The sequence below is a fragment of the Bos indicus genome, chromosome 1 (assembly GCF_029378745.1).
Source record: "Bos indicus isolate NIAB-ARS_2022 breed Sahiwal x Tharparkar chromosome 1, NIAB-ARS_B.indTharparkar_mat_pri_1.0, whole genome shotgun sequence".
NCBI classification, from domain to species: Eukaryota; Metazoa; Chordata; class Mammalia; order Artiodactyla; family Bovidae; genus Bos; species Bos indicus.
Window position 1 is genome coordinate 140,537,527 of NC_091760.1, and position 24,876 is coordinate 140,562,402.

Sequence of the window (24,876 nt, forward strand, 5' to 3'; positions counted from 1 at the left end):
CATGTCCATCGAGTCGGTGATGCCACCCAGCCATTTCATCCTCTGTCATCCCCTTCTCCTCCTGCCCCAATCCCTCCCAGCATCAGAGTCTTTTCCAGTGTGTCGACTCTTTGCATGAGGTGGCCAAAGTATTAGAGTTTCAGCTTTAGCATCAGTCCTTCCAATGAACACCCAGGACTGATCTCTTTTAGAATGGACTGGTTGGATCTCCTTGCAGTCCAAGGGACTCTCAATAGTCTTCTCCAACACCACAGTTCAAAAGCATCAGTTCTTCGGTGCTCAGCTTTCTTCACAGTCCAACTCTCACATCCATACATGACCATAGGAAAAACCATAGCCTTGACTAGATGGATCTTTGTTGGCAAAGTAATATCTCTGCTTTTGAATATGCTATCTAGGTTGGTCATAACTTTCCTTACAAGGAGTAAGTGTCTTTTAATTTCATGGATGCAATCACCATTAAGTATCTGCAAAGTGTCCTGGCCCTGGGGGTTGGGGGTGGAGGGAGGATGCGACTGTGTACATAGAAACACTTCTAACTGCAAATCCTGCCTGGTCCCCATAACCCCACTGCTGACTCATCATCCCATCATGCTGTTCTAATTTTTCCTTGTTGAGTTCAGTTCAGTTCAGTCACTCAGTTGTGTCCAACTCTTTATGACCCCATGGACTGCAGCATACCAGGCATCCCTGTCCATCACCAACTCCCAGAGCTTGCTCAAACTCATGTCCATTGAGTTGGTGATGCCATCCAACCATCTCATCCTGTTTTCCCCTTCTCCTCCTGTCTTCAATCTTTCCCAGCATCAGGGTCTTTTCCAATGAGTCACTTCTTCACACCAGGTGGCCAAAGTATTGGAATTTCAGCTTCAGGATCAGTCCTTCCAGTGAATATTCAGGACTGATTTTCTTTAGGATGGACTGGTTGGATCGCCTTGCAGTCCAAGAAATTCTCAAGAGCCTTCTCCAATATCACAGTTCAAAAGCATCAATTCTTTGGCACTCAGCTTTCTTTATAGTCCAACTCCCACATCCATACATGACGACTGGAAAAACCATAGCTTTGACTAGACGGACCTTTGTTGGCAAAGTAATGCCTCTGCTTTTTAATGTGCTGTCTAAGTTGGTCATAACTTTTCTTCCAAGGAGCAAGCATCTTTTAATTTCATGGCTGCAGTCACCATCTGCAGTGATTCTGGAACCCCCCAAAATAAAGTCTCCCACTATTTCCATTGTTTCCTATCTATTTGCCATGAAATGATGGGACCAGATGCCATGATCTTAGTTTTCTGAATATTGAGTTTTTTTTTTAAATTTTTTAGCTTTACAATATTGTGTTGGTTTTGCTATATATCAACATGAATCCACCACAGGTATAAACGTGAATGTTGAGTTTTAAGCCAGTTTTTTCACTCTCCTCTTTCACTTTCATCAAGAGGCTCTTTAGTTCTTCTTCACTTTCTGCCATAAAAGTGGTGTCATTTACATATCTAAGGTTATTGATATTTCTCCAGTGATCTTGATTCTAGCTTGTGCATCATCCAGCCCAGCATGTCTCATGATGTACTCTGCATATAAGTTAAATAAACAGGGTGACAATATACAGCCTTGACAAACTCCTCTCCCAATTTGGAACCAGTCTGTTGTTCCATGTCCAGTTCTAACTATTGTTTCTTGACCTGCATACAGATTTATCAGGAGGCAGGTCAGGTGGTCTGGTATTCCCATCTCTTTCAGAATTTTCCACAGTTTATTGTGATCCACACAGTCAAAGGCTTTGGCATAGTCAAGAAAGCAGAAGTAGATGTTTTTCTGGAACTCTCTTGCTTTGTTGATGATCCAACGTATGTTGGAAATTTGATCTCTGGTTCCTCTGCCTTTTCTAAATCCAGCTTGAATATCTGAAAGTTCACAGTTCATGTATTGTTGAAGCCTGGCTTGGAGAATTTTGAACATTACTAGCATGAGATGAGTGCAATTGTGCGGTAGTTTCAGCATTCTTTGGCATTGCCTTTCTTTGGGATTGGAATGAAAACTGACCTTTTCCAGTCCTGTGGCCACTGCTGAGTTTTCCAAACTTGCTGGCATATTGAGTGCAGCGCTTTCACAGCATCATCTTTTAGGATTTGAAGTAACTTAACTGGAAATCCATTACCTCCACTAGCTTTGTTCGTAGTGATGCTTCCTAAGGCTCATTACACTTCACACTCCAGGATGTCTGGCTCTAGGTAAGTGATCACACCATTGTGGTTATGTGGGTCATGAAGATCTTTTTTGTATAATTCTTCTGTGTATTCTTGCCACCTCTTCTTAATATCTTCTACTTCTGTTAGGTCCATACCATTTCTGTCCTTTATTGTGCCCATCTTTGCATGAAATGTTCCCTTGGTACCTCTGATTTTCTTGAAGCGATCTCTAGTCTTTCCCATTCTGTTGTTTTTCTCTGTTTCTTTGCACCGATCGCTGAGGAAGACTTACTGATAAATGAAAAGTGCTTTCATTCCTTGTTTCACACTGACTTCCTCCACTCAGAGGAGGTGAAAGTCTTTCTGTGCCTTATGATGCACCCCCATCCCTGAGCACTGGGCCACATGTGAAGTAACTAACATCTTCATAAATCCTTCTGAGTTGAATGAAGGAATCCTTAATGCTCCCCCACTGTGCTTACACCGTGAAAGCCATGAGGCCATGAGAGACACCACTGTGCCCCTTTCCACCAGCTTCCATCTCGCCCCTTCCACCAGCCTCTTGCCTGCCACTGCCCTCTCACTTGTCAGAGCTCCTGCTAGTGGCTCCGATGCAGGTCTGTGTGGATATTCTGAAAGCTGCCAGGTCAGCCTTCCCTCGTTCTTAGGCTGACTGAGCAGCTACCAGGCTCCCTGTGCTTTAGTTGCACTGTCCTCCTCTCCGGTCTTAACCTTTGATGACTAGCCCTTGTGCATCTCTGGTAGTTGAACATTGACATGGAGCTAGAAATGCTGGTTCTTCATCTGGTGAGCAGGGAGGATGCTGTGCCACGAGCCTGGCAGGCTTGAGGCTCCTGCACCGCAGAGCACTCCAGGATCACGCCTAACACCTGAGGAAGTGTTTCTCAAGAATCAGTCCGACAATCAGTGTCAGAATCACCCAGAGTGGTTGTTATAATGTAGAGTCCCGGGCCCCACCCTAGACAAAGCAGCTCAGAATCCTTGGGTGTGGAGGCCTGGAATGAGTATTTTAAACGGGCCCTCTGGGTAATTCTGATGCATACAGAAGACTGGGAGCCACTTCCTGGGGCAATGTCCTATGTCCCCTCCCTCTTTCCTACCCTCCTCCTCAGGTCTCCATTAACAAAGGCTTGCTGAGATCAGGGATCCACTAATGGAAGTCCCCAGGATCTATAACCTTTCTTGGGTTGAATAGCCCTAAGTTGAAAAGCCCTAGAAAAGGCAGAAGAACCAGAGATCAAATTGCCAACATCCACTGGATCATGGAAAAAATAAGAGAGTTCCAGAAAAACATCTATTTCTGCTTTCTTGACTATGCCAAAATCTTTGACTGTGTGGATCACAATAAACTGTGGAAAATTCTGAAAGAGATGAGAATACCAGACCACCTGACCTGCCTCTTGAGAAACCTGTAAGCAGGCCAAGAAGCAAGTTAGAACTGGACATGGAACAACAGACTGGTTCCAAATAGGAAAAGGAGTCCGTCAAGGCTGTATATTGTCACCCTGCTTATTTAACTTATATGCAGAGTACATCATGAAACATGCTGGGCTGGATGAAACACAAGCTGGAATCAAGATCACCGGAGAAATATCAATAACCTCAGATATGCAGATGACACCACCCTTATGGCAGAAAGTGAAGAAGAACTAAAGAGCCTCATGATGAAAGTGAAAGAGGAGAGTGAAAAGGTTGACTTAAAACTCAACATTCAGAAAACTAAGATCATGGCATCTGGTCCCATCACTTTGTGGCAAATAGATGGGAAACAAAGGAAATAGTGGGAGACTTTATTTTGGGGGGTTCCAGAATCACTGCAGATGGTGACTGCAGCCATGAAATTAAAAGATGCTTGCTCCTTGGAAGAAAAGTTATGACCAACCTAGACAGCATATTAAAAAGCAGAGACATTACTTTGCCAACAAAGGCCCGTCTAGTCAAAGCTATGGTTTTTGCAGTAGTCATGTGTGGATGTGAGAATTTGACTATAAAGAAAGCTGAGTGCCGAAGAATTGATGCTTTTGAACTGTGGTGTTGGAGAAGACTCTTGAGAATCCCTTGGACAGCAAGGAGGTCCAACTGTCCATCTTAAAGGAGATCAGTCCTGAATATTGTTTGGAAGAACTAATGCTGAAGCTGAAACTCCAATACTTTGGCCACCTGGTGTGAAGAACTGACCCACTGGAAAAGACCCTGATGCTGGGAAAGATTGTGGCAGGAGGAGAAGGGGAAGACAGAGGATGAGATGGTTGGATAGCATCACCGACTCAATGGACATGAGTTTGGGTAGGCTCCAGGAGCAGGTGATGGACAGGGAGGCCTGGCGTGCTACAGTCCATGGAGTCACAAAGAGCTGTACATGACTGAGCAACTGAACTGACTGAAGTGGTTCAGACAGCCATCCATGTAGTGTAGGGTCCTGAAGTCGCCAGAAGCAGACTAGGGAGGATTGTGATGGAAAAATTTGTAGCTGGGGAGAATGTCAAGGACCCAGGAGCAATTTTTAAAAGCAAGTCTCTTAATCTTACATATTCCTTCACAAAGCTGATCCTCATTCATGTCTTCAGAAAATACTCATATCATCAGAGAAGGAAGGATGTGAGGTGACATAGAGAGGAGGAATAAAAGACTCCTTTAGAATGTTCTTCAAAACATTTTTTTCAAGTGAATTTCAGTAACGGCTAGCACTGTTTTCCTGCATAGTGTGATGTTATTTAGGAATCAACCAGTTTGCTTCATGAAGCTCAGTACATTTCATAAATGCTTTATAAGTCAGACATTATAAAAAATAGCCTTTTACATTGTAATATTTATTTTTCTAATTATAGCACTCTACTTAGAGAATGTAAATTTCTGCAAAGAGAGTGATTAATGATTTAAAAGCTAGACATCAAAGCTTCTGAAAAGATAGTAATCTGGGCATCCAAACAATTTCAATTATGAAGGAACCAGAATATCTAATTAATAAGCTTTAGATACATATTAGGGGATTTAATTTCATTGCAGTAATTAATTTCCATATAACATGGAACCAAATATTAATAATTAAACCAAACACAATCCCTAGATTAAACAGAATTATGTTTTTCTCAAACAGTGGTTCAGGAGAAAAGCATAAGCTTGGAGGACAGACAGACCCACAGCTCAATCTGGGTTTTGCTACAGAGTACGTGTACAATTTTGGGCTGTTTCCTCACTCATAAAATGGGGGCTCTGAGAGCTGCTCTGTAAGTAGCTACCTTGCAGGGTTGTTGTAAAGATAAAAATATGACATCAATCTTTTTATCCCAACCCTGGCACAGAGTAGATGCTCACTAAGGTTAACCAATTTCTTCTTTCCCTGTGTTGTCTAAATTAAAAAAAAATATTAATAAGTTGACCTGAAATTTCTAACACTTTCATAGTAAACCAAGAGTTACTGGCTTTAGTTGATATAACTTTTTAAAAGATTTGTTTGATTTGGAGCATTTTTAAAGTTTTTGTTAAGTCTGTTACAATATTGCTTCTGTTTTATATTTTGGATTTTTGGCCACAAGGCATGTGGAATCTTAGCTCCTCGACCAGGAATCACATCTGCACCCCTGCACTGGAATGCATAGTCTTAACCCCTGGACCATAAGGGAAGTCCCTCAGCCAACATAATTTTAATGACAGCTAAGATCAAACAATACCAACTCGGTCTGCCAGTCAAAGATGTCATTACATGTATCTGTTTCTCAGGCAGAGAGTTAAAAAGCCCCACGCTTTACTGCAAAGGGATGGACCACGGACGCCTTCTCAGCACTGACCACAGCTACACAGTTTAAATGACGTTTGACCCACTCACTCGTTCCTGGCCGAGCGTCTGAGACATCCACCAAGGGCCCCGTGGCCTGCGACACCGATTGGTAATGGACCGTGTGTGTCACTGTCAGGGACTTCTGTTTCGCGGCCTCTCCGAAGTCAGCATCTGTCAACAGGACTGTGGAGCGATCGTCTGCAGAACAGTGGAGATACAGGAAACCAGACACGATTATCCCCAGTCAGGGACTTCCTGGCCACTTCTCTCCTTAGTACTTGCATTATTTTTTTTTTTTTAATTTTAAAATTTTTATGAAAGTATAAATTCTTTACAATGTTATGTTAGTTTCTGCTGTACCGTGAAGTGTACAGTGAAGTGAAGCTATATGTATACATATATCTCTTCCCTCTTGGACCTCCGTCCCATCACCCCCGTCCCACCCCTCTGGGTCATCACAGAGCTCGGAGTTGAGCTCCCCATGCTACACAGCAGGCTCCTACTAGCTGTCTATTTTACAATTGGCAGAGTGTGAATGTTATTCCTGCTCTCCCAGTCTGTCCCGCACCTTCCCCACTCTGTGTCTACATGTCTGTTCTTTATGCTTGCCTCTCTATTCCTTCCCTGGAAATAGGCTCATCTGTACCAATTCCCCCTCTCCAGATTCCACTTTATTGTTAATAGCCACAGCAACAAGAACCTCATCTCAACCAGCAAAAACAAAAAAATATTCAAGCACTGAATTAGAATGACTCTAGGATGCAAAAAATAGGTTTTCCTTCTTTAAGGAGCATGTCTTAAAGAGAATGACCATGGAGAAAGGCTTCCTGTCTCTCCTGGTTTCTTCTCATTAAGCACACACTGACCTGGGGAGGCCTATTGGGTGGCTGTCCATTTAACAGAGTTTGGGGTTTATGTGTTTGTCAAAAGCTCGCCTGGACACCACCAGCCTTGTCAGCATCGCAGAGGAATGGGGCTGCTATTGTAAATAAGCAGTTTGTGGTCCATCCCTATTTCTGTTTGTGGTACAAGAAAAACTGCTCTGCGGTGGTCTGTCCTGGGGTGATGGTGAATGTTCAGGATGGGTGTGGGGGGAGGGGAAGAGAAGGGCCAGTCTTCTCGGTGTCCTGATTCCTTGATTTTAACTGTTCTGGGGTATATTTGCCTTCCCACTTCTCCCAAGCTCCAGGGACTCTTCTGCATTCTGTAACTGACTTTTCAAAATGACTCACTTGTCAGATTTCCCAGATCCTACTGGTTCAGACACTTGAAGGTTAGGGAAGCCCAGACACAGATGGATTCACAGCATTTTATGCTTCGGGAGGAGGGACAGGTGGTCAGGAGGTGTGTCACCGCTGTTCTGTCTCAGATTTTCACTACTTTGTTGTGGTAATAATTTTCTCGTTTTCCTAAGACTTTTTTGACTTCGAGGGATACTTTGACTAGGGTATTTGGATTTTTCATACATTTTCAGGTACCACGGGCTGAGATGATGTTCATATGCAATTATCAGTCAGCCAGGACCACATCGCAGCTGCCTTGACATGGAACGGTAATGGGAAAGTCATAAACAACACTGCTAGACGTCTGTGTCCAAAAAAGGCTCTGAAAAGAACGAACCTTACAAAATCAAATTACTCAGGCTCTGGCAGGAGAGGAAAACCTCTTGAAGTCAGAATAAGATTTCTTGGCAGAAAAACATAGGAAGGACTGCCAGGAGGTTGGTGGCACCCAGCGTATGGTGTAGCCAGGCTGGTGCTACGAGGGGAGCCAGGACTCAGCAGCCACCCCTCCACACCCTCTAACAGGGCTGCCTTCCCCTGGAGACAGGTTCTTACAACTGGACCAGTATCAGAGGCCCCACACCTACCTTTGTTTAGATCCCTAACACTGTGCTGTGGTTTCTAGCATACAGACCTGCTAAGAACATACAGAGGACCTGCGGGGTTGGGTGTGCAGTTTTAATGGGGCATTTCAAGTGCCTATCTGTTTTTGAGGTTGGCCATCCATTCCGGCTAGAAATTAATGGCACTCCCATATCAGATCCTTGTAGGCAGAGCCCAGAGCGTTTGAAAGCATCACGTCTCTACATCCTCAATAACTAGAAAATGCCATCAACCAACTGTCAGGTGCCACTGGGAGGTAAACGACTCTTGGTGATGGACGATCCTGCCACAATTATGGTGCATCTCGGGCGAAGGGTCGTTGCTATGTACAGAAGCGACAGGCAGACCTTTCTCTGCTGTTGGGTCGGCAGTGACCAGCTACTGGGAGGTGACACACCACTCCCAGGATCCGCCCAGTGATCTATTTTATCAGCCATAGGTAGAATTATTAAGTCTAGTGAGGAATAGTTAGCAAATGTCGTAATTGTATTATAAAGTCAAAGGAGTTACAATTTGATTTCTGAACTGATGCTTGAAAGGAAATCTCAGGGGTTTTCCTTAAATTTAATTTTTATTTTATCTTGGAGTATAGTTGATTTATACTAGCTAGCTTCAGGTGTACAGCAAAGTGATTCACTTATAGACACATATCCAGTCCTTTTCAGATTCTTTTCCTGTGAGGGTAATTATGAGTTATGAGCAGAGTTGCCTGTGCTATATAGTAGGCCTTTGTTAATTATCTATTTTAAGGAAATCTTAGTTTTAAAGCTCAGTTCAGTAGGTTTGATAATAGAGATTCCGTATATACTATAGGAAAGGTCATGAGAAGCCACACATGGAGCCTTGCCTGATCTGAGCCAACTGATGAAATCTCAGGTACTTCAGGATGGGTCCTCAGACAACACGGCAGTATTTGATTGAGGGCCACCACCTTGGACTTGACTGAGCTGTGCTAAGTGCTGTTATGCCTGAAGCAACCTTGAATCCAGCAACGGCATCCCAGGCCTCAGAATTTAGGAGCCACGAGGTCAGATATTTCTGCTCTTCTATTAGAGACAATACAGGGCAGGGTGGGGACAAAGGGCTATGGAGGGGTCTGGCCTGTTAAAACTGTCTTCCTGGCGGGAGGGATCAAGGGTCCATGCCAGAAGGTGGGTCGCTTTAGTCAAACCACAGAGAAGGGCTGTCCTGGGATGGAGTGCCAACAAACATCTTCCAGAACAAACACAGAGTGAAGTTTGAAAAGGGGCAGCCTAGGAAACCTGCCTCAGAGTCTGTTTCCATGGATACCAGGGGGGTCCAGCCATACTTCTAAGGGGAGGGGTTCTGGGAGGTAGCCTTGTTGATATGGAAGCAGGTGACAGCCACCGAAGGTGAAGCAGGGGGCCAGAAGGGGGCTCTGCTTTGGTTCCGCTCCTGTCCGTGTGACCTTCAAGCTACAGAACTTCTTGAAGTCCCTGTTCCTAAGGAGTTTTCCTATGTGCATTGAGAGGAGTGAGTTAAATAAATGCACATAAAGTACATATAAAGGATGTGATTGTTTAAAGAGCTCTGAATTATTCTTATTGTTGTTTAGTGACTAAGTCATGTTCAACTCTCTGTGACCCCATGGACTGTAGCCCACCAGGCTCCTCTGTCCATCGGATTTCCCAGGCAAGAATACTGGAGTGGGTTGCCATTTCCTTCTTCAGGGGATCTTCCCAACCCAGGGATCGAACCCACATCTCCTGTGTCTCCTGCACTGGCAGGTGGATTCTTTACCACTAGCGCCACCTGGGAAGCCCAAGGATTTAATAGCCATATTTAAACAACCCAGTATAATTGGGATGCTCTAAGGACCAAGGCAACCCACTCCAGTATTCTTACCTCAAGAATCCCATGGACAGAGGAGGCTGGTGGGCTACAGTCCATAGGGTTGCAAAGAGTCAGACACGTCTGAGTGATACAAGGACCTAACTAGTAAACTTCAGAAGGGAGCCTCATGTGTTTAGGGAGACTCTAGGGGCAAGATCAGGGGGCTCTTGTTTGTCCATATTTCCCTGTTCCCTCTGTGTGCTTAGTCATGTCCAACTCTTTTGTGATCCCATGGATGCCGCCTGCCAGGGTCCTCTGGTCATGGAATTTTCCAGGCAAGAATACTGGAGTGTGTTGCTGTTTCCTTTTCCAGGGGATCTTCCCGACTCAGGGATTGAACCTGGGGATTCTTTACCACTGAGCCTCCAGAGAAGCCCAATGAGCTCTTAATAAATGTTAGCTATTCTTCTGATCATTGCAGCAATGGAAATATGAGACGTCTGATTCCGGAATAAATAGAACCATCTAAACAGGCTGTGTGGACAGAGGACTTAGAGTAGAAAAAGGCCAGAAGGAGTCGAGACACCTGGGTTCAGGGCAGACAGGGGCTGAAGTTCTGCAGCTGTCTGTTTGTGATCATGGAGTAGGGGAACTGGGACTTTCCCAAAGCCGTGAGAAAGAAACCATCACAGGATATCTATGGGGTGCCAAGGGATGGAGAAAGATGCCCTGTGCAAAGACATCTGTAGAATTTAAACGTTTTCTTTAATAAAGTCCTTAGTGGAGTTGAGGAGGAGCTCAGAAAGTGGGTTTCCAAGATGGGGTCTTAGTGTGCAGCCCATCCTGGCTTGCTTGATTACAGATGTTGTTTCTGTGGAGTGGCACTGACAGCCTCTCAAGGAAAATCCAACTTGGGTCAGAGTTGGGGTTCTCCCAGGTGAACTCTGCGGTTTATCTAAGTTCATGTCCCCCATATTTGCTGGTACTTATTGTTCTCAAAGCAGTTGTCTACCTTCTAACTTGTTTGCTCATGTAACATTCAAGATGTTCCCATATCTAGTATTTTCAGTGGCTCAGGGTTTAGGCAGAGAGGGCATGGCGGTAGCAGCCACATTGTGTAAAGCGGCAAACAGGACACCTTACCGATGGTTTCCATTGTATCTCTCTCTTCAATCAAGAGCTGAGCCCTGGGTATGTCAATATGCATCCTCAGGGTTTGCTGCTGCTTGCTCAAGGTGTCTGAAGTCCGGGTATTTTTACTGGGAATAAAATAAGGGGGATACATTAATGAATTTGTTCAGTGTTACATTAGGCACACCAACTAGACTTATTATCTAATTAAGTGAATGCTGGTGGGGAGGGGAGGGAAAGGAGCACATGATGGTTTTTTCCTCCTTCATGCAAATGATATTTATTAAGTTTCAGCAATCAGTTGTGAGGTTCAGAAAATATCAACTGTCAGTAGAGGTTGGTTCTACAACTATCAGTAGAAACTTACTTCGGAATTTCCCATTTCTTGTGTAAAAACCAAACAAATATACATACAGAAACATTCTTAAATCAACATTTTCATTGGTTAGACATGAAATATTCTAAAGATGGCAAGGGAGAAAACATGTGTACTGGTTATTCCCTGGATGGGGTTTTACTAGTAAATTTGTTTTCTACATGGAGTCACTTTTTTTTGTTGTTGTTCTAGTAACAAATCATAAACCTTGTTAGCTTTCCTGACAATAGTTTAGTTTTCTGAATCCAATTACATTTTAGAAGAGAGAGAGAAAAAAAAAAGCAATTACTATAAGAATTTATCTCAAAATTTGTGTACCAGAAAATTGCTCTTAGAGTGAGCTGTCTTCTAAAAGTAAATGAAAATAGGTAGTAAAGCTGTGTGGTATAATCAAGTTCAGTTACAGCTCAGAGTAAAAAAAAAAAAAAAATCTGCATGTTGGACAAAAATACAAGAAAGTCGATAAAAGCTTTAATTAGCAATCCACATTAGAAAAACGGTTGTTCAATCTTTACAGAATTATAAGAATCAAGTAGATTTAAAAATATATTCTGAAATGCCCTCCAGAAAGTAGCAACCATTCAGATAATTAAATCAATGTGATAATCTATGGCGTCCCTAAATCTAGCTCATTTACAGCCAAATTCTGTTTTGAGAGAGATTTGTGGTGCTTGGCACACTCTTGATGGTTTACCCGCTGTTAATTACATGTAATAGGGACAATAAAGGTGCGTCTGTACTGAAATCTCAAATGCTTTTAGCTTCAATCAACCATTCACCAGGAGTCCCAGATTCCTCCTCGACCATGAGGACTCATCCACTCTTGAACCATGTGGTTGATGAATGTTAATAATCCGAAGGTCAAATTCACTCAAGAAGCCCTTTACATGTTTTTATTCAGAGGTCCATGTTAATATTCTGAATATTTCACAATGGCTCTTTCTTCCTTTGGGTGTAAACAAAACAGCCCATGAAAACAGCCGCTGTGAAAGGTGCAGCAGGCCTCCTAGGACTTGATCTTGAACCAGATTTTTTTTTCTCTTCAGATGAGTAACTGGGTTATGTAGCTAGACCATGCTAATTACGCAGAGCCCAAATTCAAACATTTTGGCCTGAATTTTTTGCATGGTCTATAAATGGTTTTAAATTATTTACTTAATCAAGTTCTCACTTTATTTGTGTGTGTATTTAAAGCAAAGATTCAGATGCTTGTACAAAATCAAGAGCATTGGTAACTCAGGGGTCTGTGGTTACGTCAGATAAGCTCTATTTCCACAAAAACATATGGGGAACTCCTCCTCTGTGAATATCTGAGATCTGTTTCGAAACTTCACCAGGGACCAGAGCTTGTCCTTGCAACAAAAATAGAAGTGTGAGCTAGTTCCTTCTGCTCCTCATGAATAGTGATGAGGCAGTCAGCGGCTGCTCAATGAACAGCTAGGAATCCGCACAGCTATACTTAACAGTGAGGGGTCTGCTTGACACAGGAAGCCAGTGACATCACTGCTGTGCTCCAGTGCGATTGGCACAAGGACTGAGAATACGACTGAACTTTGTGAACACGGACAGTCAAAGCTGGAGGTGAATGCCCCTTCACCGCAAGACTAAGCTGCCAAGCCCTGCGGCAGGAAGGTGGGAAAATGACCCCATAAACCTTAAGATTCAAAGTCTAATTGTCCCTCCTCCCTTTGCACTTGCTGTTTCCTTTGCTGGGTCACACTCCCCCGGCCCAAAGGCATGTAGTTCCCCTCTCTGTCCCTCTTTTCAGAGAAGCCAGCTGGCCCCACTGCGGGAACTCCCCATTCTCCACTTAATTTTGTCTTCTCAGCACTTACAACTTTCTAGCAGGTGTTTGAATGAGTTATTTATAATGTGTCTCTGCCAATGGACTATAAGCTTCCTAAAGGGTATTTTCATCTCTTCTGTCCCCTGTATAGCCCTGAAACTTGGGACAGTAAGTGACTGAAGTAGGTGCTCAATTAATATTTGTTGAAGGTTGTTGAATGAATAATGCTTGGACACAATGGGAGCTGAGTCATACCTCCAGAAGCCTGTACTTTAGAGTCAATAACATCCTCCTCAATCTAAAAAGGTTATTAGATCTCAAGCAAGTTGCTTCTTTATCTTAATCTGTGCTGCCATATTCTATGATCTATTGTTACACGAAGGTTGATTTCCCTAAGCTATAACAATTGGTCATTAGAATAGCAGCAAACCTTTTTTAAAAAAAAGCTAATTAAGGAAACTTCATTTGTAATCTGAAAAAAGATCTGAATGTTTTTACGGTGGAAGCAAAATTGCCTCTTTTATATGATATGGGATCATGCTAAATATATTAGCTAGTTATTATTGAAATATAATCATCTGCCATCCATTTGCCATCTGGCTGTCTGATTAAAGTGACAGAGGGCTGAGGCTGGTTCCTGGTGGATGGTATTTCTGGGCTCAGCCAATAAATTATGTGCAATGGCTACAACTTCATAAAGTCAATATTTCCTTAAGCTTTCGGCGGGGGGGAAACTAATGACAATGTTTGCATAGCATCTCCCTTCCTCCCAAAAATTTGATATGGAGCATTCCATAAGTATAAAGTAACTGTAAAGATATCAGGATATATCTCATTGTAATAGCTGGGTGAGCATTTTCACTGTTGCTGAAGCTGAAGCTCCAATACTTTGGCAACCTGATGTGAAGAGCCAACTCATTGGAAAAGACCCTGATGCTGGGAAAGACTGAGGGCAGGAGGAGAAGGGGGCAGCAGAGGATAAGATGGTGACATTGCATCACCAACTCAATGGACATGAGTTTGAGTAAACTTCAGGAGAGAGTGAAGGACATGGGAGCCTAGCGTGCTGCAGTTTATGGGGTTTCAAAGAGTCAGACATGACTTAGTGACTGAACGACAACAAATAAACACATAAACATAAAAAAACTAAACTAACTTGAACTCTCAATCTGAGTTCACTTCTCTTCAGTACTTCTTCTACTTCACTACTCACAACTAGCTTTCTTATTAATACTGGTCTCTGGACACTAACTACGTGTTACTTAGTGCCTTAAGGCAACCCAGTCTCACCTTTGAGAAGGCTGGTATGCTTGAAAAACATTTTTCTTGCCTCATCCTAGAGAAGGAAAACACTTTCTATCTGTGCACGGTGGGTGACGTCCCCCTTCTCTCTCCTCTACCAGGTGACTTGCTTGGGTGACATGGAGGAAGGTCCACAGGCGTGGGAACCAGCAATGGCAGGTGGCAGCAGGTGGGGGCAGGGGTTCCCCCAGAGTGGGGTCCAGCTTGTCTGTGTTTGTCGTGCGGTTGCACCTGCCTGTCTGGCTCTGGGACAGCCAATGTCACTGAAATCTGTAGATCCTTCCTTAAGGAGTGTGAATGGATGGTGAATGTTGCATTCACCTAGATCACAGGATGATACAGCTAGGAACTATTTCCAGCAGTTGTTTCTAGATGAGAGAAGCAGGGCACAGAGAGAGAAAAGGATGCCCTCCAGATCACAAAACCAGCTAGTGGCAGCATCTAGAACTTAGGTCTGTGATTCTATGTCCCAGGCTGCTCAGTCCTCACCTTCTGAGAGAAAGAAGTGGTGAAGATAGGGGACAGCGATTCTACAGGCTTCTCTGTGCCAATAGATCTGACCTTCCTAGACTTCCAGGGCCACATTTGGAACATGGTTGGCCTTAACCTGACCAGACAGGGGACAAGGTCTTTTGTTGCTTGACCTGTTAACTTGCCAACCTTAGGTTAAACTGACCCTTCAAGAATAAAAGAATTGCTTTTTTTGATTTATCAACCAATTTATTATTTCCATTTAATTCATAAACATGTGTTTCAATAACTATTGTCCGAGAAAAATCAGATAGGCTGTGATACATCTACATAAAATATAAATACGTTCTGGGTACAGGCACTTGGCCTAGAATGATTGACTGTTTTTTCATTTCTTTTTCCCCAGAGATGAGCCATGATGAAAGATATATATTCTGGTCCTCTGGTTCAATCATTTATTATTGAACTTTTTTTTTTTAATTGGGGGATAATTGCTTTACAATGTTGTGTTGGTTTCTGCTGTGAACAACACAAATCAGTCATAATTATATATATATATATCCCCTCCCTCATTGCTTTTACTTCTAAATTAATCCCATAAAAATCCACCTATGTGAGGATCTTGGAAATTCTCCTCCTTTTCAATCATTTTCATCCTTTGGGAGAAAACTACCTTAAATATCTTAAGTGGGAGTAATTACTAGTTTTAATGTTCCTAATTTCATGTTGGCAACTGTCACTTTCTAATATCATTACTGATTCCTGTTCTTATCAATAGGTGGTCTTTCTGCCATGGTAATTGCCCCTATTAACAAAGAAGGAACAAGATGCTTTCTGACGTCTTACCTGGAATTCATGAGGGAGAGAACACAGCAGAGAAGCTAACTCCACATCACACTAATGGAAGAAATGTTGCACTTGTCAGGAAATGCAGACCTCCCTCCAGGGACATGGGCTTTGGGCAAGGTTGAGGGTCTAGGAGATGACGAAGGAAGTGGCCAGAAGCTATCTGGGAGGACACACAGTTGCAAGCACCAGGCTAGGGCACAGATCACTGAGGCGGACTGGGCTGCAGATAGGGACGGGCCCCTGGGCTGAGCAGATCACACCCACTCTAAAGCGGGCATCAAAGGCAGATGCAGACAGCCATGGTCATTGAGGCTGTGTCTAGTGTGGTCAGAGCACTTCCAAGAGAAGCCAGAAAGCCATAGTTTTGTGTGAAATGTCTTGATTTTTAAATGTCATCAACAATTTCATATTTGTAAGGCTGCATTATAACTTACTGTATTAGATAATTTTTATAAATCAAATGACTCTGGCTTGTTTTCCAGATGTTTTGTCAGATTTGTTCAACACAAGTGCACGTGTGTCTGGCAGCCTTCCCTGCGACCACTAGCCAACAAGGACGGGCTTGCACAAAAGCTCGGGCCCAAGACACTTCATACAGCTTTTCATAATTTTCTCATGCAAGTTTGATCTAGTGTGATAGGATTAGACAGATGAAGGAGATATTTTACAGGCCATTTGAATCTCTGAGCTCTACTCTGAGCTCCAGATTGGTGCTACCAGCTTCACTGGAAGCTTAAAAAGCATCCTCAGTTCAACATGATCCATGCAAGTCCTTTCATTCTGATCAATATCCCCTTCCTTTGCCCTACATTAAAAAGGTCCATACACCAAATCTGTCATCCTAATCTCGGCATATGGCACCAATGTTTATCTAACTGCTCACACCAACGATTTCAGAGTCATCCTTGAGTCCTTCATTATCTGTTACTAACAATTCATATTGTTTCAAACCACAGCATGGGCAAACAAAGGTGTCTGTGAGAAACGTAACCCATGGGCCAGTGGTATTCAACCTCTGTCTTAGGTCTTCAGGATACTGCTATGGACACGTCTCTTTGTGAATGATAAGAAAGTACTACTTTGATATGGAGGGGTAAGGCAGGAAGTTAAAGCCAACTGTGGTGGGGTAGGGTCTGGGAAGAGACCTTATATGCCATTGTTTTTATCTTCTACATTAGTCATCCTAGAATGACAATATCAAAGTCACCATCGGGGCCCTGATGTTTTTCTTTCTTTTTTCATTTTGGTTGTACCTTACAGGATCTTAGTTTCCTCATCAGGGATCAAACCCAGGCCCCAGGCAGTGAAAGTGCTGACTCCTAACCACCGGACTGTCAGAGAATTCCCCTGACATTCTTCTCACCTGGTTCCTAGACACTGATTATCCTCCTGTTACTTTTGGTTTAAATTTTTATCACATATCTGCAAATATGGGAGTGGCTTGTACAGTTACGAACACGCTCTTATTCAGTTATGCCTAGTTGTTCATTCATTCAACAGCTATGAGTGGAACAATTATAGTGCTGGTTTCTCATAACTCAGTGATGAGACAGGTTATGACCTCTGAGGCCAGACTAAACAGATATTTGCAGTAGAAGTTGGTGGGTGCTCTGGTGGAGGGGGTGCTGAAGAAGCCATGGGAGGTGAAGGCAAAGAGTTTTTATTGATCAGCCCATCAATTTGAACCCATTTCCTTTTGTGGATTCCTTCTCACCTGGCTAACATTAGGAAGAAGGCTTGACCTTAAGGTGGCATATTTGGTGGAAGCAAAACCAAAGCTTCTTATTGATACTTATAATGTGTCTCCTTATTCTCAGGTTAATGGGAAATATTCTATTGGTTGAGTCTATCAGCAGCAGCAGCAGCCAATAAGATAACTACCTACAGTGTGCATAACAGCGCATTACTTGGTTATCTACTCCAACTAGGCATTACATGGCTATTTAGTTTCCTAGAATGAAAACTATACGTCAGATAGAAAATGGATTATCGAGACAGTCATTAAATGAAAAGAAATCATCAAAACAAGTTGGAAATTGCTCTTTTAAACATGATATTTAGGACACTAGATCTTTTTCTTACCTCATGAGCATTTCAGCTAAACTCTTTGCATCTGGGGAAAGAAAGCTAATATTAGTACAAGATAAACAACTCACTAACATTCACTTAAGCATTTCTGACAAATATTCTACAGAATCAGATAACAATAGCCATTTTTAAATGTAATAGTATATTGAGATCACTACTAATAACTGAAACTTTTATGGATTCCTTATTTCTTCTAAATGAGGCACATATAAATAGCCACAAAAATTCTCAGATACATGATAAACGTTTTATTATAACCCATTCATTTGTCACTTTTCAAAAACCATTTTTATTTTCAGAAGTCAGAAAATGAACATCTTGCAAGTAATTCATTATATAGTACAAATTCCAATCTTTTTGTTATCAAAATGAAAAAGCTTATGATCTCTTAAAAAAGTCATTATTAGAGAGCTATGCATCTGTTTCATTGATCAAATAATTATATACACTGCATATCACTATGTCTGGAAACCTAGATGTTTATTTCAAACTCAGAAATAAAACTTTTTAAATTTCTTTCCTCTGAGGACACTGTTTACCAAGACCTGGTTACCACTCCTGGTAAAAGAAATCCTGCCTAAAAATTATGTAAATTAAAAAAAAAAAACTTTTTGGATGGCATCATTTTGAAATTCTAATTTCTCTTAAAATATAATTTGTTCCTTTTACACATTTTTGTCCTGACAAAAAAAAGAATGTTTCCTTTCTTAGAACACAAGGGTCTTCATATTTTTCTTTCAATTTTCTTTAAAAAGCTTTGATGTTAAATGTTCAATGAATGGAACTTTCTGGGAATGGATTCAGCTGACTGTGAGTGTGAGTGAAGCAATGCATTTGTTGGAGCATTTTGGTTTTGGGGGGCTGACCCTTGAATGCAGTCGCTTTCGTGTCAGGGAGCAGGATGCTATAACTGGGAGGTGTGGATGGACAGTCACAGGAATAGCCACACACAGGCAGTCATCCTGTGAACCAAAGCACTGCTCTTCAAGTCAGGGTGCCAAGTCCCACCTACAAGGAGGCCCCGGGCTTGTGCACAGATGGCTGCAGTCTGGGAAGTGAAACAGCTCCCTTCACCCCATCCATATGGCAAAGCAAAGAAGGCAAAGCAGCATTGAATTTCCCATTTATCTGCATTTACATTTATCTGCAAAGACAAGATAAGCTTCTTCCCTTCCTGAATGATTTAACACTTGCAAAGTAAATATACATATACACACATATAAGGTGCCAGAAACTTGGGATTAATTAGCTCTATGGAACAACCAAGCACTGGCTAGTTCAATGCTCTAAAAAGAGGCTGGAATTCCGCTGCACATCAGCTCACAATGTGAAGGGAACTCAGACTCAGACGTCTTCAGGATGGATCTGCATTCCTTGTTCTGACACCATCATCATTCTTTTTCTATTCCTGAAGCTAATCACCACAGCTTTCTCTCCTGTGATTTTTTTTTCCTACCAATGTGCCAAGGAAAGACAGCTTCCAACCAGTGGGGATAGAGGTCCCTCTGGTACTGACAAGCTCCAAAGCAAAATTTCTGTGTCTACAATTAATAGGCAGCTTCATCCACATGCTTCGGTACCCAAAGCTTCTTTGGTCTACCCTTCCCTATGCTCATCACTTACAGTGGATCCCTTTCTCTGTCTATCTTGACTACTATTTCCTCCTTCTGACTCATCTGAAGCTGTGAGCAACATCATCTTCATGCAAACTCGCTTCTTCTGTGAGCCCCCCTTGAGGAAGCTGAGAGTTGGTGGAGTGTGAAGCTGGTGGAGAGTCTGGATGACACAGCTGGCATCAGAGACCAGGCACAAATGTCTCCTGGGGGTGGGGCCAAGTAGACTAGGGTCACATGCTAGGAACCCGGATTACTTGGGACTGCCAGCCCATGTCCCCTTTATACCCATCTGAGCCCTCCTTCAGAAATCAGGAAACTGGGATCCAGATACATTCAATCATTTGCCGCAGCTGAGCAGGTAATCATAACTAGTGTCTGTTGATACAAACTCTTTTAAAATCATTATCCTCAAAGTTTTTTATACTGGAGTGGGTAGCCATTCCCTTCTCCAGGGGATCTTTCTGACCCAGGGATTGAACCCCGGTCTCCTGCATGGCAGGTGGATTCTTTACCATCTGAGCCACCAGGGAAGCCCTTTATCTATAGAGGTGGACACATGTCATATCCTTAGGGCCACACAGAGGACTGCATTCCTCATGACAGCTGACCAAGGGACACACCCTGGCAGGCACTGCCTCAGGCTGGGTCAGTTGTAGAGGAAGTAAGACTGATATCACCTTAAAGAGAGCGCACACTAACAGGGAGAATGCTCCAGGGCACAGAAGGAGCCAGTGGTGGAATTCTGAGCTCCTTTAGGAAGCAAGGAAACAGCAATTTGGGTGCAGGCTGAGATACCTGGCTTCAGACATATCGAGTCCTTTAATGTATTAAAGTAAATTGTGGGGCGGGGGGCAGTTGGGAGAGATGTCAAGGATATGATGGGTTCTGGGTCTTCTGTTCATACAGGGGGCGGGGAGAAGAAAAGGAAGAACTCTGGACACTCTCCTCTTTAAGGGCAAGAAGGGGATGTGGGACAAATTAAGAGAATATTTTTAAAATCATGGAGTCGTGGATTCTTGAAAGCATCATAGACTTTTCAAATCCTCCTCTAATAAATGTCTGAATCCCTTCCAGAGTGCCCTGGACAGATGCTACAATGAGCCGGGGCGAACAGTAGCCCCAGGGAAGACAATACCTTTGCTGACCGGACAGTGCCTACATCTCCTCCATCACTGACCTGGCTTCCATGCCTGTTGAGGGCTCCCAACTCAACACATCAGTCTCCCTAGGACTTCAGCTTTTTTCTGTCTCCCCAGTCCAATTCTCATTTCCTCATCAGCATCTCCCTCTTTGGTCTGTCCAGCTCCAGACCCTCAGCCCTCTAAGCAGCTTGCCCACAGCAGAAAGGGCAGAAATGGCTCTGAGTCACACCCCTCACTAGGTCACATCTGTGCTCTGAAATTCTCAAAGGAGACTCCCTGCCAATAGGACTCCTCAGCTCAGGGTACCAGCCTCCTGTGCTGGACCTAGTTGTCTTTCTAGCTTGGTTCCCTCTTACTTTGAACCGCCAACCCTCTCTGAGTTTTTATTCTTGCATTATCTGCCAAGAGCCCCCATGATTTTATTCCTCCAAGCCCTTGCCCCCACCCTTCCCCCAGACATGAGTTGCTCTGTACACCCTCCCGACCCAGCAGGTGATGCTGGTGTTCTGGTTTCCTGGGCTTCTGAGGACCTGTGTACCTGTCTAGCATCTCTGCATCTGTTCAGCTCAGTCTTGGCACTTTGCATCATGACTTCCTGGTTTCACGCTGTCTCTCTAATGGCCCTTTTGTCTTTATCTCCAGACTCTGGTATAATAAAGCCACACAGTCTTTTCCTGAGGATACAATTCATTATGAAAAACACCTTCCTATTCTTGTGTTGAAATCCCTTGATGTAATTTCTCCTTGGCTATAAGAAGGGCACCTTCTGGAACCACTGAGAAGCCATTTGAATATTTCCAGGTAGCTGGCATGTCCGAGGTAGCTTGGCTTCAGTGTTCTCTTTTCTGGGCTGAATTCTCTAATTTTCTCAATCACTCCTCAGACGGCAGAATTTCTAGGCAATTCTCCACTTGGGACTCTCTTCTATGGAAGACCTGTGATTTCTTGTTGTCCTTTATTAAATAAGGCTAAGCGCAGAAACTGGTAAATTTTTTGATAGTCTCTTACCCACTGTTGGGAACACAGTGCTCATTATATGTTACATAAATGAATTTTTCACAACTTACATTGGAGACTTTCCAATTATCCCTATTAAATTTTATCTCCTTGGTTTTAGCCTTTCATCCTGTACTACATTAGCTCCCACCTGGATTTATGCCATCTCAGAAATCAGCTTAGCTTGCCTGTATTTCGGCCCAGTGCTGTAACCTGGCCCTCTCTTCTTTATCAACCCTGTCAAAGTGCAAATAGGATTTGTCCAGGCTGTGGCTGATCCCTATCATGTCCTTTGATGCTCACAAACTATCCTATAACCTAAACTAATTTACTTCAATCTACTGTTTCTAGAACTTACTGTTTTTTTGAAAATGGGTATGGAGTATAGTTCCTAACACCTCTAATCTGATTGTTCAAAGATGATGTACAAAGGTCCTTGGGATTATGTCTGAAAACATTTTGTTCAGAATCTTAAAAAAATTTTTTTTGGGGGACTTTGCAATACTTTGGCCACCTGATGCAAAGAGCCGACTCATTGGAAAAGACCCTGAAGATGGGAAAGATTGAGGACAGGAGGAGAAGACAGTGACAGAGGATGAAATGGTTAGATGGCATCACCGACTCAATGGACATGAGTTTGAGCAAATTCTGGGAGAGAGTGGAGGGCAGGAAGCCTGACATGCTGTAGTCTGTAGGGTCCAAAGAGTCAGACATGACTGAGTGACTGAACAACAGCAATGGAGGGAACCACACGACACCTTGGCTAATCTTTCCAGTGAGAGAAACCATCCCTATTGGGGATTATCACTGCATCGACTGGTGCCCGCAGTTTGGTTCTCATCATCTGGGGTCCTGTGTAATAGTTCGTTGTAAGCCTGGCTTGCCTGATCTACACCCAAGGAGTTAGGAAGATGACTTTAGGTAGCATCCTCTCCAGTCCTCCCCAAATCACTAGCACATAGTCGGTTTTGAAAGAGTAAATCAATTTAAATAATCAGGGGCTTTGATGATTTTCTTAAACAACCCAAGTTATCCTTTTTCCTTTTCCTTCCTGCCATCGCTCCCTCCCTTCCTTTCTCAAAATCCCCCTCATCCTTCCTTCTTTTTCTATAATTCTTTTTTCACATTTTCTGGTCTTAATAGCACCTCTCTTGGTTCACACCAAAGTAAAACAGATGCTGAGTCCGTCTTCTTCTACCTGCCATCTGTTAAGATGAGAACATCATCTCAAGTCTTCTTTTCCTTCTTTCCTAACACAGCTCCACGCTCTTTTGTGTTGTCTGCCACTTTTTTCCTCCACAAATTTCAGCTCAGTCTGAGATTTAGACTTTGTGACACCTTTCTAAAGCCTTGGCTGTTTCTCTATACCCATCATTGGCTCTGTGCTCTTCCCTTCATCTTTCAGTCTGGGAGATGATGGAGACAGATTACCAGGCTTTCCTAGTGATACTCGATGATGGAAAAAAGCAGTTTCAAAAAATTACATGTGGTAACACTCAGGATGTGCAAAGAGGGCTGGAAGATGATAGCTGAGAGGAGAATTTGGGCATCTTAAGGTAACTGACCCCCTGCCTTTAGGAGAGCATTTTCATTTGAGGGGTTGGGGGAGCAGTGAGACAGGATTCAGAGGAGCTTGTGAGACATGATATAGTTGACTGTCAAAGAGTCTTTCAAGAATTCAGAGGGGAAAAGAAGTGGAGAGAAGGGCAGTAGGTTAAGAATAGGCAAGCAAAAAGGAATCCTTTTTCTTTAAATATAGGGGGGCCTGGGTAGTAATGAATATAGAGATAAGAAATGAACAAACCAAATATCTTTCATGGGGAAAAATAAAATGATAAAGTCATTATTGATTCTGTGTTTAATTCCATGTTTCTTTGACATATCTTTTTAAGCTAGCTTAATACGGATGTGATAGACTATTTCTTTCCTGGATGTTCCAAAACTGAAGAAGTGTGATGGAGAAAGGACTGGGTAGAAAAAAGTGATCTCAGCTCTCCTGCTAGTCCCTACCTAACTGATGTGTGGTTTTCAAGTTCCCTTCAGTTTTCATGTCAGCAAAATAGAACACAGCAGTGTCAAGATGTCAAGTTTATTCATACCTATTTGCACAGCTATTAAGAGACTAAAGCAAGACAATATAAAGACTTATGGAAAAAGGAAGAAGAAAGCATGGAAAATGCTAGCAGTCTGTCAATTAATTGTGGTTCAGTCAGTTTTCGGGGAGAGGCATCCCAGCTGGGTAAAAGCATCACAGGGTGGTCTCCCTTGTTCCCTGTTCTTTGTGAACCATCCCTCCCGAGGGGTCTGCACTCGGGTTAGGCGTTCTTATCAACGAGGCAGCACAGGCGTCCAGCACTGCAGCTGTGTTAGTCCTGAGCACATGCTCTAATGTTTATTTTATTTTTTAAAGATTTTTTTTGATGTGGACCATTTTTAAAGACTTTATTGAATTTGTTATTAATAAAAATATTGCTTCTTTTTTTATTTTTTGGTTTCTTGGCCACAAGATGTGGGGTCTTAGTTCCCTGATCAGGGATGGAACCCGCCTCCCCTGCATTGAAAGTCGAAGTCTTTAAGCACAGGACCACCAGGGAAGTCCCTTATGTTTCTTTAAAAAAGAGGACTCTCATTCATAGGCACATCATCACTTTCATCTCCGGAGTTCTAGTTAAGTGAATGGGATTTGCTTTGCTTCATACCTCTCCAGGGCAATCACATGCACATGCGTCCCAAACACAAAACCAACTTGAGAGTAGCAGATTTCCCCCTGCTTTGCGTGCATGCTAAACTGCTTCAGTCGTGTCCAAATCTGTGCAACCCTATGGACGGTAGTCCACCAGGTTCCTCTGTCCATGGGATTCTCCAGGCAAGAATACTGGAGTGGGTTGTCCTACCCTCCTCCAGGGGATCTTCCCAACCTAGGAATTGAACCACATCACTTATATCTCCTACATTGGCAGGTGTGTTCTTTACCTAGTGGGTGCCACCTGGGAAGCCCCTTCCCCTGATTTACCATCTCTCAAAAGCTCTTACTTGCAAGCTCCCTCAACAACAATCCCTGCTTTTCTGTGGAATTGAAAGGGAGCTCATAAAGCAGCTATTTTTCTAAGGGCTCTAAAGCCTCCATTTACATTTTTATAGGCTTGAAAAAAGGACCCCCAATCATCTAGTCAAATGAAAGCTGATTCCAAAGCCATGATAAAATACATAACCCAGAAAAGAAGACCATATATTCTTGCCATCTCAGAAAACTGAAAATACAAACATGGACAAAATAGAACCCACAGGCAGGGCAAAGCCCTGGATTGAGACCACCTGGCTCCCTCCTGCTCCTGCCTGCACCCTGCCCACCCCTGTGCCCTGATCCTCGCTCCGTGGCTGCCATTGGCCTGGCTCTGTTCCCATCCCTCTGTTCCTGGGCTTTCCCACTGTAAGATATAGAAACCCTTTTTAA

The 24,876-nt window shown here is 43.0% G+C and overlaps 1 protein-coding gene across 1 annotated transcript in view; it reads right to left on the bottom strand.

Moving 5' to 3' along the window:
- The window catches only part of DSCAM (DS cell adhesion molecule), an 857,668-nt gene that overhangs the window by 23,946 nt on the left and 808,846 nt on the right, over positions 1-24,876 (bottom strand). The window contains exons 28-30 of the mRNA XM_070795162.1: positions 17,663-17,693; positions 10,809-10,924; positions 6,034-6,183 (exon numbers count right to left, since the gene is read on the bottom strand). Of these exons, the coding sequence (XP_070651263.1) occupies positions 6,034-6,183; positions 10,809-10,924; positions 17,663-17,693 (297 nt within the window). The remainder of the gene's footprint in view (positions 1-6,033; positions 6,184-10,808; positions 10,925-17,662; positions 17,694-24,876) is intronic.